Source organism: Suncus etruscus, chromosome 7 (assembly GCF_024139225.1).
Source record: "Suncus etruscus isolate mSunEtr1 chromosome 7, mSunEtr1.pri.cur, whole genome shotgun sequence".
Taxonomy (NCBI): domain Eukaryota; kingdom Metazoa; phylum Chordata; class Mammalia; order Eulipotyphla; family Soricidae; genus Suncus; species Suncus etruscus.
This window is the reverse complement of record NC_064854.1, coordinates 64,961,699-64,980,783: the sequence shown is the minus strand read 5'-3', so window position 1 is coordinate 64,980,783 and position 19,085 is coordinate 64,961,699. Positions and strand designations below refer to the sequence as shown.

Sequence of the window (19,085 nt, the reverse complement as noted above, 5' to 3'; positions counted from 1 at the left end):
AGAACTGTTTGGGGTGCAGACAACTAGAATCATATAAACTCAGTGGGAACAGATGGATGAGTAAAAGGAGCAAACTTAGGTTTACCTTAAATTTTATATTCATTTTTTCTTTACTCACACTCACAGTAGAAACACAGAAAATATTTCCAAAGGAAAGTTATTGGGTATTTTTTCCCTTTCGTTTGCTCATAAAAAGGATTTTAATTGGGGCCGGAGCAATAGCACAGTGGTAGGGCCTTGCACGCGGCTGACCCAGGACTGAGCTAAACAATCCCCGGCATCCCAAATGCTCCCCCAAACCAGGAGCGATTTTTGAGAATACAGCCAGGAGTAATCCCTTGAACATCACCGGGTGTGGCCCCAAAACAAACTAATAAAAGTAAACAAAACAAAACAAAACAGAACAAAAAGAATTTTTCTTGAGAAGGGGAGGGACGGTGAAACAAAGCTGCAAAAAATAAAAAAAAAAAAAAAAGGAGGGGGGACTAGGAAGAATTTGCATGTTTGCTTGCGAATTAGTGTTTATAATTTCACTAATGCTCAGTATTGCCAGTCTTTTAACAGCTGTAGTGTAGCTTCAGATGGGGTATGGCTAAATCAGAAAGTGGAGTTGAAGGTCGAGAGTTGCTCTACAAGATATAAGATCCTTTTGGGGAGAGGATCTTTGTAGATTTGGCCTGTGGGGGAAAATATCTCAACAGGATCAGAATCCTGCCAGTCTCCCTTAAGTAGATCTAATTACTTCTGTTTCAAAAAAGAGGATTTAACTAAAAGCAGATTCAGCAGAGCAGTTTCCAAAGGGCAGCAGAAATCCTTGGCCTGACCTTTGAGAAAATCCTAAAAGCTTCTCTGCTCTGGGAACTCAGTGAGGGTGTCATGGTCAATTCCTCCAATTTCTTACAGGGAAATTCAGAAAAAACAGCTTAACTTATCAGGGTGCTACTAAGAATATTTAATGTAGCACAATGGGTTTAAATGTGCTGAAAGCATACCTATGGGTGGCCAATCAGTGAATTTATTTGAAGATAAAAGCTAAGGTAGGGATTAAAAAAGCATTTAAGTATAATTCCTTCTCAAAAATATTTCTAAATTTTTGTTTGATTTTAGAATTTGAATCTTATAACTTAATAAAAACATAAACATTCGGCAATTTGTTCAGTGGTGCTAACAAAAGTATCAAAAGCATCTTAAGATCACTTTTTAAAGCTTCAATATTCTAATAAATTCAAACAACTCCACAGAAAGGAGGCAGAGAACTAGGACTGTTTATCTAGTATTGAATGTAAATTAGTATAGAAATGTGTTGTCTTAATATTATAAATTAATGAGTCCTATAGGTGGTGTGGAGATGATGAGGCCTTTCTGGGCTCAACCCAACTCCCGCAGCCTCTGACTGGCTTGTCTGAAATTTGCAGGGCGAGGGCAGAGAGATTGACAAAGCAGACAGATGACATTCCAGGAGTTAGCTAGCTTTATTTCACAGTCCCTTCCGCCATGCACACCTTCCTCACATGGCCTCTATACTAAGCCTTTTCCTAGCAGCTACTTTTCTACTCCCTCTAGCTCTCTTGGCCTCTGTCTCCCTTTCAGCTGCTTTTTCCAGGCTTCCTAACTGGCTTCCAGGATGACTAACTCCCTTTGGTGAAGTTACTGCTGTTGCTTCTTTGATGATGCTCAAATTGCTAATGCTGAATCTGATGCTGAATCTCTGATGATGATGCCTCTCCTACACTTCTCTCTCTCTAACTCTGCTTCTCATCCCTTCTCTCTCCCCCATACAGACTACTCTACCAGCCCATTCCAGGTGTGGGCAGTTCTGATCATTCAGGTGGGATAAATAAGAAGTTGGGGGAGGGGATACCCACAGAAATGTATATGAAATAAGTACACTATACCTTGAATATAAAAGTATTTTGTAAACTATAAAGATTTTCATTGTATGCGGACAAATATTGCCTATATATATGTATTTTACAAAAACAAAAAAGAAAGAATAGTCTGAGTGAGATTAGTCACTGCACCCACACCTCAGCTTAACTGTATCACTTGCAGCATTAAGCTTGGATGGTAACTATAGAAAAGACTGGTATATAGATACCACATCTTAATGATCCACTTATCTGTTGTTGGGCATTGAGGTTGGTTCCAAGACTTGGCTATTATACTGAGTGCTGCGATAAATAGTGGGGTGCACACATATTTGGGTATGAATATCCTTCTGGCTTGGGGGTAGATACCCAGGAGAGCAATTGCTGGGTCAAATGGCAGCTCAATTCTGAGTTCCTTGAGCACTCTCCAGACTGTTCTCCATAGGGGTTGGACTAGGGGGCATTCCCACCAGCAGTGGATGAGAGTGCCTTTCATACCACAACCCCACCAACAGAGATTGTTTCCATTATTTTTGATGTGAGCCATCCTCACTGGTGTAAGGTGGTACCTCATTGTTGTCTTGATTTGGATTTCCCTAATGATGAGTAAAGGTGAACATGTTTTCATGTGTTTGTTGGCCATCTTTCGATCTTCTTCGGTGAAGTGTCTTTTCAGTTCATCTCCCCATTTTTCTATGGATTTATTTGGTTTTGTGGAGCTCATCTTTCTGAGTGCTTTGTATATTCTGGATATCAGCCCTTTATCGGACATGCTGAGTGCAAAGATTTTTTCCCATTCAGTTGTCTGTCTTCTTGTGTTGAGTATAGTTTCTTTTGCCATGCAGAAGCTTTTTAGTTTGGTGTAGTCCCATTTGTTTATGTTTGATGCTAAAGTCCTTGCCATTGGCAATCTATCATCAAAGACTTTTTTGAGTGTTCCGCCTAATTTTTTCTCAATAAACTTTATGGTTTCGGGTCTGATTTCAAGGTCTTTGATCCATTTTGAGTTGACTTTTGTATATGGGGTGAGGTATGGGTCAATTTGCAATTTCTTACAGGTGGTTTTCCAGTTGTACCAACACCGTTGAAAAGACTTTCTTTGTCCCATTTCAAGTTCTTGGGTCTTTTGTCAAATATTAGTTGACTATATGTCTGGGGGCTTATGTCTGGAAATTCTGTTCTAACCAACTGGTCTGAGGCTCTGTCTTTGTACCAGTACCATGCCGTTTTGATCACTATGGCTTTATAGTATAGCTTCAGGTTAGGTAGCAAGATGCCACCCAGCTTCTTGCTTTTTAGTATGTGTTTGGCTATCCTGGGTCTTTTGTGGTTCCAGATGAATTTTATGATTATTCTAAGTCTTTAAAGAATGATGTCTGAATTTGGGTGGGGATTCCATTAAATCTATATAGGAGTTTGGGTAGGATGGTCATTTTGACTATATTGATTCTACCTACCCATGAGCATGGGATGTTCTTCCATTTCCTTAAATCCTCTTCAATTTCTTTCTGAAGTGTTTTGAAGTTTCCCTGGTATAAGTCCTTCATTTCCCTTGTAAGGTTGATTCCTAGGTACTAATTTTTTTTGTTACTATTTTAAATGGAATTGAATTCTTAATCTCTTTCTCTTCTACTTCATTATTTGTGTAGAGAAATGCTAATGTCTTTTGTGTATTCACTTTGTAGCCAGCCACTTTGCTGTATTGGTTAATTATTTCTAGGAGTTTTACTGTGGACTCTAGGATTTTCTATGTATATCATCATATCATCTGCAAAGAGGGATAATTTGAGTTCCTCTTTTCTAATTTGGATTCCTTTGATTCCCTTCTCTTGTCGGTTTGCTATTGCTAGGACTTCTAAGATTATATTGAATAAGAGTGGAGAGAGTGGACAGCCTTGCCTAGTTCCTGACCTTAGTGGAAATGTTTTCAGTTTTTCGCCATTGAGGATAATGTTGGCTGTGGGCTTTTCATAGATAGTTGCAACTGAACGGGTCTTCTGGAATCATAATGAAAGACAATATCCCAGACTCCATCCAAGCTTCAGCGCAAGGGCCAAGACTACTAACCACAGAAGACAGATTAAAATGACATCGAGGAAACAGAACTTCTAAAATCACAAAGAAAGTCATCATCATAATTTCCACTCCTTGACCAGTGCACAGAGTGAGACCCCTAGATTTAGAGGTCTGTCTTTATCATCCAGATGAGAGCAGAAGTCTTCCATATGGCACAAAAACACCAAGGGAAGAGTAAATGAACTTGAAAGAAGTCTATAGATAATCCCATGACAATATATTCCAAAGGTAGGGAAACCCTGTATCTCTTAGGCCAAGGGGATTCCTGTTTCAGATGACCCCAACATTTACTATGCGGGGGGGGGGGCAAAAATACTAAATAATCCTTTTTTATTAATTTTTTTTATTTTTTATTATTTTTTAATCTAGTTTTGATTGAATTCTTTGTTTTGGGGTAAATATTGAAGTAGTTGTCCATTTTTTAAGTATATATTTACTTTTTCTTTCTTCTCTCTTCTTCCTCCTTGCACCTTGTCATATTTCCTATCTCAAGACCATGGCAACTATGTGGTGCATATTTTTATGGCTGCAGTGCTCACTGAATATCTTATTTGATTCCTCTTTTTGAACTGCTGTGGTGTTTCACCTTCTTCTTTTCCCCATCGTCCCTCAAACCAAGGATGAGAGCCTCTAGAATGACTCTGCTCATAGTCGGCGTAGTCAATTTTTACCCCATTATATTACCTTTCTCTTCCTCAAACAAATCCACATAACTTGATCTTTCTAGTCCCGCTCCCAACTAGAGGAGGCAATAATGGAGACACCAAGACCAAATAGTTATAAGCCCACTAAGTAATTAACTAGACACAGAGGGGACCACGCATTCTAGCAGCCCCTGGAGGAAAGAGTGGAGGATATGGGAGGCAGGATGGGAGCAGTTGTGGGAGGACAATTCGGTGGTGGGAATTCCCCTGATTCAATGTAAATATGTACCTGGAATATTACTGTGAATGATATGTAAGCCACTACAATTAAAATAAAAATTATGTTAAAAAAGAAAAGACTGGTATATCTGGTTCTAAATTATTGACAAATTGGCCAGAAAATAATTAATTCATGCAGCTCTTTTAAATTATTTTATTTTAGGTCTTTTTAAAAGCCAGGATCAAACAAGTTAGTATATTACAATCCAACATCAAATCCAGGAATGCTCATTTAAGTAACTTATACTGTCTTTAGAACCCTATTAGTAATACCCAAGCTTGGAAACTTTACAGGTCTTAAAGGTGGAGTTTATTCTCTTGTTGGATTATCCAAAAAATGTCAAATAAGACCATCTGTTTTCAATGACAGAGCTTATAGGAAATGAATGGCTTATAGAAACTAAAGTCAGATTTAGGAAAACATACATTGAGAACACTGTATATAACCCACAGCCTCTTTTAATTTCTCCTATTCCAAGGAAGATACCAAGTTCAGTAACAAATTAATATTATCAATAATTTTAAATCTACCAATACCTATTCTATTTCACACTTTTATTTACTGCTATTGTAACCTTTTCTCCAAAGCAAGCAAATTGGGAAAACCAGATCTCATTTTTTTAACTATAATAATTAATAAAGCTGTGATTGGTGAAGGTGTTGTTAACTGGCTCTTACTCTGTGCATCCTACACAGAAGGAGACATGCTTGGAAACTCATCAAGTCAGAATTCAATATCATTGGTCAAAGATTGGGGAGTTCAGAAGGCATAATAGTTCAGCTAAGAAAGAGACAAAAGGGCCGGGTAGGTGGCGCTGGAGGTAAGGTGTCTGCCTTGCAAGCGCTAGCCAAGGAAGGACCACAGTTTGATCCCCCGGCGTCCCATGTGGTCCCCCCAAGCCAGGGGAGATTTCTGAGCACATAGCCAGGAGTAACCCCTGAGCGTCAAACGGGTGTGCCCCAAAAACAAAAAAAAAAAAAAAAAAAAAAAAAAAAATAGAAACAAAAAAAAAAAAAAAAAAAGGAGCTAAAGTAAGATTCTGAAAAAACCTGAATCTTATAGAAGCATTCATTGTAGAGTTTTTCTGTTGGAACTCTTTACATCCAATGTGGCAATTCCCTTTCTAAAAATTACCTATAAAGAAACAGGGATCAACACACTGAGCTTCTGATTTATTTGATTTATTTTTATGTTGTGTCTTAAAAGCTATGTAAAAGTAAGGAAATTAAGTTTGTAGTTCTTTTGGTAGTGTTCAACGGGTTGGATTGATACTCAACCAGGCTATGTAGGCTCGACATTCAACTAAATCTCACGCTCAGGTCAGCTATATGATGTGTTTCTCAGGCCTAACATACGTGTGTGTTTGTATGTATGTGTGTGTGTGTGTGTGTGTGTGTGTGTGTGTGTGTGTGTGTGTGTGTGTGTAGGCATAAGAGTTTTCCCAACAGTCCTCAGGGTGATGTTTAGAGAGCCATATAGTTCTAGAGATCAGAGCTGAGTGTTTGTACATGCAAGCCTTGTACCTCTGAACCCATCTTGCCAGCCCAAGCAGAGCCAAATATGATGACCAGTTAATTCAAATGGCTAATAAATTGTATTTCTGAAAAGGTAGATTTTTCACACTTAAGAGAAAAACTAGATTCTTTCTGGGATAAGACAATAAGTAGAGAGGACTTTACTTCCTAATGTAGTTGACTCTTTCCCTGAGGGCTCAAATATCAGTTGCTAGCTTGATGGTGGCATGGCTACGCAACATCCTAATGGGAGTCAGGTACTCTACTTGTACACCTCCCAAACATATACATTATACTATTCTCATGCTCTATGGTCACAAACCATTCAGATATTTAATTTAAAGGTTAGTTCCTGTTGTGTGGCACTGTACTGATCTTATTTGGGACAAAGACATTGGGCTGCCAGCATGCAGAGGGGATGGCTCGCCATTCATGTTACCTCTCCCGCTCCTGCTCCAGCAGGTTGGTGAAGTCGTCACTCTTGTTCATGTAGTCCGTGTGTTTGTGCTTCTCATTCTCCAGCTCATACACCGTTCGCCTATGACACTTCTCTGCCAGCAACAGCTGCTCTAGCATGCGCCGGTAGGTTTCTTTCTGTTTTTCCTCCAGTCTGTCCAGCTGAGTAAGCAAATGTGGGAAAGAACTTACTATTATATTTCATTTACCTATGGCTCTACACAATGTTTACATCACTCTACTAATTTATGTTTCAGAAGGCGAGACCACGGGGGCTGTTTATCATTTTTTTTCCCACTGCATGCTTTTTAGGCTAGTTGATGTTGCATTATAGTCCTTAGAAGGCTTTACTCACTTCTGGCCTACTGGCAAATTCTCTGTGAGCCTCTGTGTGGTCCCTAAACATTCAGGAGAACCAAATCTTTCACTGATTTTAAGAGATGGCACAAAAACATCAGAAATGAAGGATAATACCTTTCAGAATAATGCGTTCAGAATATCAAGTGTTTAGTATGTGCACATACCCAGCTTCTTTCTCAAGATGTAACCATCTTCACAATATATGGGGAAGCAACTCTTGGAAAAAATTTTTTAAATTTTTTATTTTTAATTATGAGAACAATGATGCAAAGAAAGAGGACAAGGTAAAGTTACCGTGGAAGGACAATCACCAATAAACAGAGTTCTCAGAACAAATCCCATTGCTGACACCTTAATTTTGAACATACAGTCAAGGAATGTTAAGAAGAAATAAAACAGAACCCATGTGCAATTACTTTGTCCCTCAAGTCTCCAGATGTACATTATAACATTAGTGGTACACAAAGCAATTTAAAGCCATGATATTTGTGTAACTTCTTAAACATTGAAGGCATAGTATTTTTTACATTCCATGCATATGCATTAGTTTATGTTAACGTCAAAAGTTTAAGTAGGTTTTTTTTTTAAGGTTTAGAGTCAAATGAGCAAAGTAAAAATGGTGTTAGAGTGGCAATTATTGTTTGCATAGGCCCACCAAAATATGGGTGACATGGAGAGGAAAAGCCTTGGCCTAAATACAAGAAGACCCTACCCCTGAAGTTTCCTGGCATAAGACCAGCTCTAAGCTCCAGCAGAATAGTTTGTCTAATCCAAGTCCTTGTCTGTAGTGCTAATAGAGTTTTATTTTTCAGACAGTTTCTGTTGTTGACAAAAGATCCTGAAATCTGCATATCCTACATTGATGTCAGGCTGGTGTCGAGCATCCTTTAGTTTCACCTCACAATTAAGGGCAATGCAGGGAGCCCTGTCCAGTAAGCAGGACATTATTGTTGTTAAGTCTTCTCAGTGTTAAGGAAAGTCTCTTTTGAGTAGGTCGATGTCAGAGAAGCGGTAGGGTCTTCCCAAGTAGAGGATTGCTACCAGATGATGTTATAGACAACCTTTCATAGATGACTTCCCTAGATCAGGGGTGAATGAAGAATGTCCATTCTTCTGAGGCCTGCGCCAGATCATTATGTCAATGATCAGGGTGTAAGGTCCAATTGTGCTACAAGTTTCGTGTGTTCCAATCTCTATTAGATAATAACTTATTTGTATGTATAGAATTTCACCATTTTGATGTGCTTATGCAAACAAGGAATAATGCCACATGGCATTATTGGTACATATGGGGATGCAAGAATAATTCCAACAATTCTTGTGACTTGGATCATACATAAGTGATAAACTGAGGGAATTTTAATCATTTGACCTTATTGATCAGTTCACAAAGAGAAGAAAAGATAAAATGTAGGAGAAATCGTCACTATATAAGAGAATATTTAGTAAGATATATAGCTGTCAAAGAAAATAGATATAAAATATTCAAAAGGCATACTTATCTGTTTTATGCTTTTGAAATAGTTGGGTGGGTGTTAAATCCAGTGCACCACATTGGTCTGTGATTTTGGATGGTGCAGTACTGAAGTTGAAAAGGGTAAATGTGGGGTAATGATGGTTCGGGGTGAGAGAATTAAAGAGTAAAAATGAGTTTTGTAGGGGTGTGATAAAGAGAAGAATACAAAATTGACATTCTGCATACATAAAAACATATCTTAAAGATATGGAGTGCTATTAACATATATATAGTGCGGTTTGGAACATGTAGACTGGGATGAAATTACCAGTGACTACCTGAGGACAGCCGAGCAACTATCAGCCACCCTCAGTTAAGCTCCTCTAAGTGTAAAAAAAAAGGTCTTTACAGTTTTAGGAAAAAAATTGGAATTTTCGGGGCCGGAGAGATAGCATGGAGGTAAGGCATTTGCCTTTCATGCAGGAGGTCATCAGTTCGAATCCTGGCACCCCATATGGTCCCCTGTGCCTGCCAGGAGCAATTTCTGAGCCTGGAGCCAGAAATAACCCCTGAGCACTGCCGGGTGTGACCCAAAAACCACACAAAAATTTTTGGAATTTTCTAGTTTTGGAGGATAACTCTTTCTAAATATTCTTTTACCGTGATGATTCTATCCACTGTTTATCTTGTTCTCTTTGTGAGCTGTTCAATAAGGAACTTTGGTGGAAAAGTTCCTCAGTTTAATGCTTATGATTGAACCATGTCATGGGGATTGGTAGACTTGTTCGTATGGCCCCCATATGCGCCGATAACACCACGTGGCATTGTTCCTTGTTTGCATAGGCACATTAAAATGGGAAAATACTATACATACAAGTAAGTTCTTATCCATTAGAGATTGGAACACACAAATCTCGTAGTGCAATGGGACCTTACACCCTGAACATTGATATAATGACCTGGCACAGGCCTCTGAAGAATGGGCATCCTCCATTCACCCCTGAACCAGGGAAGGTATCTACAAAACATCCAAGGTTTTTTTTATAACAACACCTGAAAGCAATCCTCTACCAGGAAGACACTACCGCGGCTCTGACATTGACCTTCTCACAAGAGACTTCCCTTAACACTAAGAAGACTTGATAACAACAACGACCTGCTTACAGGACAAGGTTCTCTGCATTACCCTTTAATTGTGAGGTGAAATGAGAGGACGCTCTGCACCATCCTGACTGCAATATAGGATATTCAAATTCCAGGATCTTTAATACAGAAACATGATACCAACAATAGAGACTGTGTGAAAAAGAAAAGTGTATTGGCATTATAGACAATGGCCTGAATTGGACAAACTAGTTTGCCTGAAGCCTAGAGTTGGTGTTATGCCAAAAAACTTAAGGGATAGGGTCCCCTTGTATTGTAGCCAAAGCTTTTCCATTCCATGTCCCTCATATTTTGGTGGGCCTATGCAAACAATAATTGCCACTCTAACACTGTTTTTACTGTGCTCCTCTGACTCTAATTCTTAAGAGAAACATACCACTTAAACTTTTGAGGTTAACTTAAACTAATATGCATGTGCATTGAAATGTAAAAAAGTACTTTGCCTTCAATGTTTAAGGAGTTACATAAGTGTTATGTCTTTAGATTGCTTTGTGTGCTGCGAAGAAACATTACAATCTGGGGACTTGAGGGACAAAGCAATTAAACATAGGTTCTGCTTATTTTTCTTAATGTTCTTTCGCTGAAAAAGATATCAGCACTAGGACTACTGAGAATTCTGTTTATGGATGATTGTCCTTCCACTGTAACTTTACCTTCTCCTCTTTCTTTGCATCTTTGTTCTCATAATTAAAAATAAAAATTAATAAATAAAAAAGAAAAACAACCCACTTAAACTTTTGAGGTTAACTTAAACTATTATTCATGTGCATGGAAATGTAAAAAAGTACTTTGCCTTCAATGTTTAAGGAGTTACATAAGTTTGTTTTTTTTTTTCTTTTTGGTTTTTGGGCCACACCGGGCAGTGCTCAGAGGTTACTCCTGGCTGTCTGCTCAGAAATAGCTCCTGGCATGCACGGGGGACCATATGGGACACTGGCATTCGAACCAACCACCTTTGGTCCTGGATCGGCTGCTTGCAAGGCAAACACCGCTGTGCTATCTCTCCGGGCCTGAGTTACATAAGTTTTATGTCTTTAGATTGCTTTGTGTGCTACTAAGAAATATTATATACTACAATCTGGGGACTTGAGGGACAAAGTATGTACATGGGTTCTGTTTTATTTTTCTTAATGTTCTTTGGCTGAAAGTTCAAAGTTAAGATATCAGCAATGGGACTACTGAGAATTCTGTTTATGGGTGATTGTCCTTCCACTGTAACTTTACCTTGTCCTCTTTCTTTGCATCTTTGTTCTCATAATTAAAAATAAAAAAATTAATTAAAAAAAAGGTCTTTGGCACACCAAAGGTCTGCTGAAATCCATGCTGGCAGAGACTCCTGGCTCCCAGAAAGGAAGGAGATCCTTCCCGAGCTGGAAGGTCGGAAGTTCAAAGCCCGCACCTTAAGCCTCCCTTTGGAGCCGGCTCAGAAGTGGGGAAAGCTTTGGATACCCCATAAGCTCCTCCAAGGAAACCACCATGCTGGCTTGCCCAGGCATGTGGCCCAGGGGAAGTACTGGAGCTCCGGAGAAAAGAGGTAGAGGGGTGCTGGGGTAATTCTTGGGAAATTATTAATGAATGATCCAGAGTTCTCTCTCTTTCTTTAAGTGATTCCAAATATAGGCAGAGATTTAATCTTATAGAGAGCATCTATCTCCAACTGAAAGAATTTTATAACATATCATTACAGGAATTTTGTACCTATTTCTTTGACTAGGCTATTAGATCTTCAAGTTATCATGCCCTGATCATCTTGTTAGTTCCTGGTTTCTACTACAATTCCTGTAATAAACTATACAGTCAATATTTCTTGAATTGGACTGGATTTTGTTTATAGATACCTAATGTACAATTTTCTTCAAACTTCATCTCAGTCTCAGCATCCCCAAATAATAATGATTTACCTGAGGATAAGTACTTATTGCTTGGGGGCTATCCTGTGTTTTCAAGAATGTGGAGCAGCCTATCAGAGAAACTCTGCCTTGTAAATCTCAGAAGTACCATATCCAGTTGTAAAAAAGCTATTCCCAGACTCTGCAAATATCTCCTGAATCATAGTTTGCTGGTACTTCCCGATCACATGACATGTTGCTGTAATTGAAGCATACACACCATATTTTAAATTCATCCTCAATTACACAGCCACGTTTATTTAACCAAATAGGCTGGCTTTACAAAGTATCAATATCAGGGTATTTTTTTTTGTATTTTTGTTTTTTTGGTTTTTTTTAATTATTCTTTTTTTTTAATTTTTTATATTTTATTCAAACACCTTGATTACATACATGATTGTGTTTGGGTTTCAGTCATGTAAAGAACACCACCCTTCACCAGTGCAATGTTCCCATCACCAATGTCCCAAGTCTCCCTCCTCCTCACCCAAGCCCCGCCTGAACTCTAAAGAGTACTCTTTCCATTTCCCTCATTCTCATTATTAGGACAGTTCAAAATGTAGTTATTTCTCTAATTAAACTCATCACTCTTTGTGGTGAGCTTCCTGAGGTGAGCTGGAACGTCCAGCTCTTTTCTCTTTTGTGCATGAAAATTATTATTGCAAGTATGTCTTTCATTTTTCTTAAAACCCATAGATGAGGGAGACCATTCTGCGTTTCTCTCTCTCTGATTTATTTCACTCAGCATAATAGATTCCGTGTACATCCATGTATAGGAAAATTTCATGACTTCATTTTTCCTGACAGCTGCATAATATTCCATTACCACAGTTTCTTTAGCCATTCGTCTGTTGAAGGGCATCTTGATTGTTTCCAGAGTATTGCTATGGTAAATAGTGCTGCAATAAATATAGGTGTAAGGAAGGGGTTTTTGTATTGTATTTTTGTGTTCCTAGGGTATATTCCTTGGAGTGATATAGCTCGATTTCCAGTTTTTGGAGGAATCTCCAAATCCCTTTCAATAAAGATTGAACTAGACGGCATTTCCACCAGCAGTGGATAAGAGTTCCTTTCTCTCCACATCCCCGCCACACTGTTTATTCTCATTCTTTGTGATGTGTGCCATTCTCTGTCGTGTGAGGTGGTACCTCAGAGTTGTTTTGATTTGCATCTCCCTGATGATTAGTGATGTGGAGCATTTTTTCATGTGTCTTTTGACCATTTGTATTTCTTCTTTGACAAAGTGTCTGTCCATTTCTTCTCCCCATATTTTTGATGGGATTAGATGTTTTTTTTTTGTAAATTTCTGTCAGTGCCTTGTATATTTTGGAGACTAGCCCCTAATCTGATGGGTATTGGGTGAATAGTTTCTCCCACTCAGTGGGGGGCTCTTGTATCCTGGGCGCTATTTCTTTTGAGGAGCAGAAGCTTCTCAATTTAATATATTCCCATCTGTTAATCTGCTTTCACTTGCTTAGAGAGTGCAGTTTCCTCTTTGAAGATGCCTTTAGTCTCAATATCCTGGAGTGTTTTACCTATGTGCTGTTCTAATATCTTATGGTTTCGGGTCTGATATCGAGGTCTTTCATCCATTTGGATTAACCTTCATACATGATGTTACCTGGGGGTCTAAGTTCAATATTTTATAAGTGGCTAACCAGTTGTGCCAACACCATTTGTTGAAGAGATTTTCTTTGCTTCATTTAAGATTTCTTGCTCCTTTATCAAAACTTAGGTGATTGCATATCTGGAGAACATTCCCTGAGTATTCAAGCCACTGATCTGAGGGCCTGTCCTTATTCCTATACCATGCTGTTTTGATAACTATTGCTTTGTAGTAAAGTTTAAAGTTGGGGAAAGTAATTCCTCCCATATTCTTTTTCCCAATGATTGCTTTAGCTATTCTAGGGTGTTTATTGTTCCAAATGAATTTCAAAAGTGCCTCATCCACTTCTTTGAAAAATGTCATGGTTATCTTTACAGGGATTGCATTAAATCTGTATAAAGCCTTGGGGAGTATTGGCATTTTGATGATGTTAATCCTGCCAATCCATGAGCAGGGTATGTGTTTCCATTTCCACGTGTCCTCTCTTATTTCTTGGAGCAGAGTTTTATAGTTTTCTTTGTATAGGTCCTTAACATTTTTTCGTCAAGTTGATTCCAAGATATTTGAGTTTGTGTGGCACTATTGTGAATGGGGTTGTTTTCTTAATGTCCATTTCATCCTTATTACTATTGGTGTATAGAAAGGCCATTGATTTTTGTGTGTTAATTTTGTAGCCTGCCATCTTGCTATATGAGTCTATTGTTTCTAGAAGCTTTTTCATAGAGACTTTAGGGTTTTCTAAGTAAAGTATCATGTCATCTGCAAACAGTGAGAGCTTGACTTCTTTCTTTCCTATCTGGATTCCCTTGATATCTTTTTCTTGCCTAATCACTATAGCAAGTACTTCCAGTACTATGTTGAATAGAAGTGGTGAGAGAGGACAACCTTGTCTTGTGCTAGAATTTAGAGGGAAAGCTTTTAGTTTTTCTCCATTAAGGATAATATTTGCCACTGACTTGTGGTAGACGGCCTTAACTATATTGAGAAAGGTTCCTTCAATTCCCATCTTGCTGAGAGTTTTGATCAAGAATGGGTGTTGGACCTTACCAAATACTTTCTGTGCATCTATTGATATGATCATGTGATTTTTATTTTTCTTGTTGTTGATATTGTGTATTATGTTGATAGATTTATGGATGTTAAACCATCCTTGCATTCCTGGGATGAAACCTATTTGATCGCAGTGGATAATCTTCTTAATGAGGCATTGAATCCTATTTGCCAGGATTTTGTTGAGGATCTTTGCATCTGCATTCATCAGTGATATTGGTTTGTAATTTTCTTTTTTGGTAGCATCTCTGTCTGGTTTAGGTATCAAGGTGATGTTGGCTTCATAAAAGCTATTTGGACGTGTTTCTGTTTGTTCAATTTCATGAAAAAGTCTTGCCAGGATTGGTAGTAGTTCCTCTTGGAAAGTTGGAAAGAATTCATTAGTGAATCCATCTGGGCCTGGGCTTTTGTTTTTGGGCAGACATTTGATTACCGTTTTAATTTCATCAATAGTGATGGGGGTGTTTAGATATGCTACATCCTCTTCCTTCAACCGTGAAAGATTACAAGAGTCCAAGAATTTATCCATTTCTTCCAGGTTCTCATTTTTAGTTGTGTAGAGTTTCTCAAAGTAGTTTCTGATTACCCTTTGATCTCTGCCATATCAGTAGTGATCTCTGCTTTTTCATTACTAATACGTTTTATCAAGTTTCTCTCTCTCTTTCTTTGTTACTTTTGCCAGTAGTCTATCAATCTTGTTTATTTTTTCAAAGAACTAACTTGTGCTTTCGTTGATCTTTCAGATTGTTTTTTGGGTTTCCACTTCATTGATTTCTGCTCTCAGCATTGTTATTTCCTTCTGTCTTCCAATTTTTGGGTCCTTCTGTTGAGTACTTTCTAGTTCTATTAGCTGTGTCATTAAGCTACTCAGGTAAGCCCCTTCTTCCTTCCTGATGTGTGCTTGCAAAGCTATAAATTTTCCTCTCAGTACTGCTTTTGCTGTGTCCCATAAGTTCTGATAGTTTGTGTCTTTATTGTCATTTGTTTCCAGGAACCTTTTGATTTCCTTCTTGATTTCATCTCGGACCCACTGGTTATTCAGCATGAGGCTGTTTAACTTCCCGGTGTTAAAGTTTTTCTTTTGTGTCCTCTTGGAATTCACAAATAATTTTAGATCCTTGTGGTCAGCAAAGGTAGCCTGCAAAATTTTTATCTTTGATATTATGGAGGTATGTTTTATGTGCCAGCATATAGTCTATCCTGGAGAATGTCCCATGTATATTAGAGAAGAATGTGTATCCAGGTTTCTGGGGATGGAGTGTCCTATATTTATCCACTAGGCCTCTTTCTTCCATTTCTCTCCTCAGGTTTAGTATATTCTTGTTGGGTTTCAGTCTGGTTGACCTATCCAGTGTTGACAAAGCTCTGTTGAGGTCCCCCACAATTATTGTGTTATTTATATTGTTTTTCAGATTTGTCAACATTTGTATTAAATAACTTGCTGGCCCTTCATTCAGTGCATATATGTTTAGGAGAGTTATTTCTTCCTGCTCTACATACCCCTTGATTAATATAAAATGTCCATCTTTGTCCCTTACAACCTTCCTGAGTATAAAGTTTGCATTATCTGATATTAGTATGGCAACTCCAGCTTTTTTATGGGTGTTGTTTGCTTGGATAATTTTCCTCCAGCCTTTTATTTTGAGTCTATTTGTTCTGACTATTCAGGTGCGTTTCTTGTAGGCAGCAGAAGGTTGGATTGAGTGTTTTGATCCATTTAGCCACTCTGTGTCTCTTAACTGGTGCATTTAGTCCATTGACGTTGAGAGAAAGAATTGTCTTGGGATTTAATGCTGTCTTTATATCGAAATTTGGTGTGTCTTTTGGTTAGTCTTGTCTTAAATTAGGTCTTTCTGTTTTTCTCTTAAGACTGGTTTTGAGTCTGTAAAGTTTCTGAGCTGTTTTTTGTCTGTGATACCATGTATTCTTCCATCAAACCGGAAAGTGAGTTTTGCTGGGTATAGTATTCTAGGTGAAGCATTCATTTCATTCTGTCTTGTCACAATATCCCACCACTGCTTTTTGGCCTTGAGCGTTTCTGGTGACAGGTCTGCTGTAAATCTCTCGGATGCTCCCTTGAATGTAATTTCCCTTTTTGATCTTGCTGTTTTCAGAACTTTGTCTCTATCTGTGGGATTCATCATTGTGACTAGGATGTGTCTTGGGGTATTTTTTCTGGGGTCTCTTTTGGTTGGTACTCTTCGAGCATGCAGGATTTGATCACATATGTTTTGTAGCTCTGGAAGTTTCTCTTTAATGATGTTCTTGACCGTTGATTCTATTGGAAATTTTTGTCCTGGGTCTCTGGGACTCCAATAATTCTCAAGTTGTTTCTGTTGAGCTTATCCTAGACTTCTATTTTCATCTGTTCCCATTCTTTGACTAATTTTTCACTGTCTGTTCACTTGCTTTAAGTTTTTTTCCAACCTCTTCTGCTGAATGGAATTGTTATTTATCTCATCTTCCACAGCACCAAGTCTATTCTTAGCTTCTGATATTCTGTACCAGAGCTTATCCATTTCGTCATTCACTTTGTTTAATGAGTTTTTCAGGACTGTTAGTTGACATGTTATTTCAGTTTGGAGTTTTGTGATTTCTGTCTTCATATTTTCTTGGTTCTTATTAGTGTTCTGTTCAACTCGATCTATGGTTTCTTTGAGTTCTTTGAGCATCTTCCATATTGCTAGTCTAAAGTCCTTATCTGAGAGGTTGATTAGTTGGTTGGTCATTATCTGGTCATCAGAATTGTCATCTTCATTCTCTATGTCTGATGCTGGCCTGCGTTGTTTCCCCATTGTCACACTTGTATTGTGGGTTTTTCTATGTGTTGTGGTGGTATTCATTGGCTAAATGATGTAGGCAGCCACACTCCTCTGGCTTCACCCTTTCTGGATGGGTCGACTTGCCTCCAAGGGAGGGGAATCCTCCATGGATGAAGCCTCGCACAGGATCAAACCTTAGGCCCGAGCATGCAGCAGGGAAGACAGTCCGGAAATAAATGCTGGACTTCAGTGATCCAGCACAGTTCTTAGTGTGATTTTTTCTTCTTGTTGCGATGGTGTTCTTTCCTTAGAGAGATTGCACTGCCACGTAGCGAAGCGGAGCTAAGTGCTCTTCTGGATCCTCTTTTCAGCCCACTTCCAAGAGGTTCACTTGGCAGGATAGTAGACAGACACACACAGGCAGCACTCACAATTTTTCAAAGTCGGGACCCCTGGGCAGGCATAGTTTCATAGATTTTTCCAGCTTGACGTCACAAACATGGGACCTGGCTTCTGCAAAGTACTGCTTATAGCTGGTTTTCACATTATGGAGCAGTTCCTGGGCATTCCAGCCCTAGAATGGGCCTCTGGGAGAGCGAGTTTTCTGGAGCCTCTTTTCGGCCTACTCCCAAGAGTTTCACGTGGCAGGATAGTAGACAGACACTCACAGGCAGCACTCGCAATTTTTCACCGTTGGGCCCCACTGGGCAGGCGTAATTTTGTAGATTTTCCCAGCCTGATGTCACAAACAGGGGACCTGACTTCTGTAAAGTACTGCTTATAGCTGGTTTTCACATTATGGAGCAGTTCCTTGGTGTTCCCACCCTAGAATGGGCCTATGGGAGAGCGAGTTTTCTGGAGCCTCTTTTCAGCCTGCTCCCAAGAGATTCACATGGCAAGATAGTAGACAGAAACACACAGGCAGCACTCACTACTTTTTACAGCCAGGCCCCTATCAGGGTTGTTTCTCTAAGATTTCCACTTTTGTTTTTTAATGACGATAGCGGTTCCTACAATTCCAGGCTATCTTTCCCCTGAATAATAATTTTTTGTATATTAAATTTTTAAATTTACAGTTAATTAAAGTTATTAATGAGTTGTCTTTGTTATGACAATAGTTCAACACCAATGCCTTCACTAGTGTTCTCTTCCCTCCACTAATTCATCCCCACCAGTTCATTCCACTTAACATAGCATATCCTAACAAATAGCATATTGAACGTAGCAAAATTCTATTGACAGGAATCAGTTGATAAAACTACTCTCCCACAAACATAAACCACTTTTCTTAAAAAGCAAAGATGATTCTGAAAATCAAGGACCCAAGGTTATAGTTCAGAGCCATGGTATACAAATCTCAAAGCTTAAAACAATAAAAATCCAACCTTTGTCTGAATGATATCTGTAGTATTATATGTCATTGATGGTCTTCCCTTTCCAGTCTCCCTTTTATGCAATAGTAATGGCTCTAGACTCATTCCCTGAACCTGTACCATCTCTGTATTATGGGAGTGTTTGAAAGACAATAAAGTTAAAATGTTTTATGGCCTTTTGATTAAAACAATCTAGCATTTACATGATGTAAAATGTAGTTAGTGGCTTTATTTTACTATAATCTATTTATTATCATTTTACTCTTTATTAGACAACAATTTATCTTGGTTGAAAAATAATATTTTTAACTAAATCTCTATTCCCTTTTAAGAGCAGGTGACCAATAATATTGGTGAGAAAGTTAGGTTCATAAGTGCCTGAAAGTATCTGAAATTATCAGGGATTGAGAAGTAGTACTTTCATGAGGTATAATAAATTTATGCAGCCTTTATCTTGTAGGGGGGTTATACCTAGTTGTGCTATTCCCCTTTCTATGCTCAGGATTCATTCTCAATCATGCTTATGAGTTTATATGTAGGGGCCAGACCACAACCAACCTGTGCCCTACATTTAGTATTGGTTATAG

General features: G+C 38.5%; 1 protein-coding gene across 1 annotated transcript in view; it reads right to left on the bottom strand.

The window, feature by feature from the left end:
- The window catches only part of FILIP1 (filamin A interacting protein 1), a 141,669-nt gene that overhangs the window by 31,733 nt on the left and 90,851 nt on the right, over positions 1–19,085 (bottom strand). The window contains 1 exon segment of the mRNA XM_049776816.1: positions 6,822–7,000. Coding sequence (XP_049632773.1) covers positions 6,822–7,000 — 179 coding nt within the window.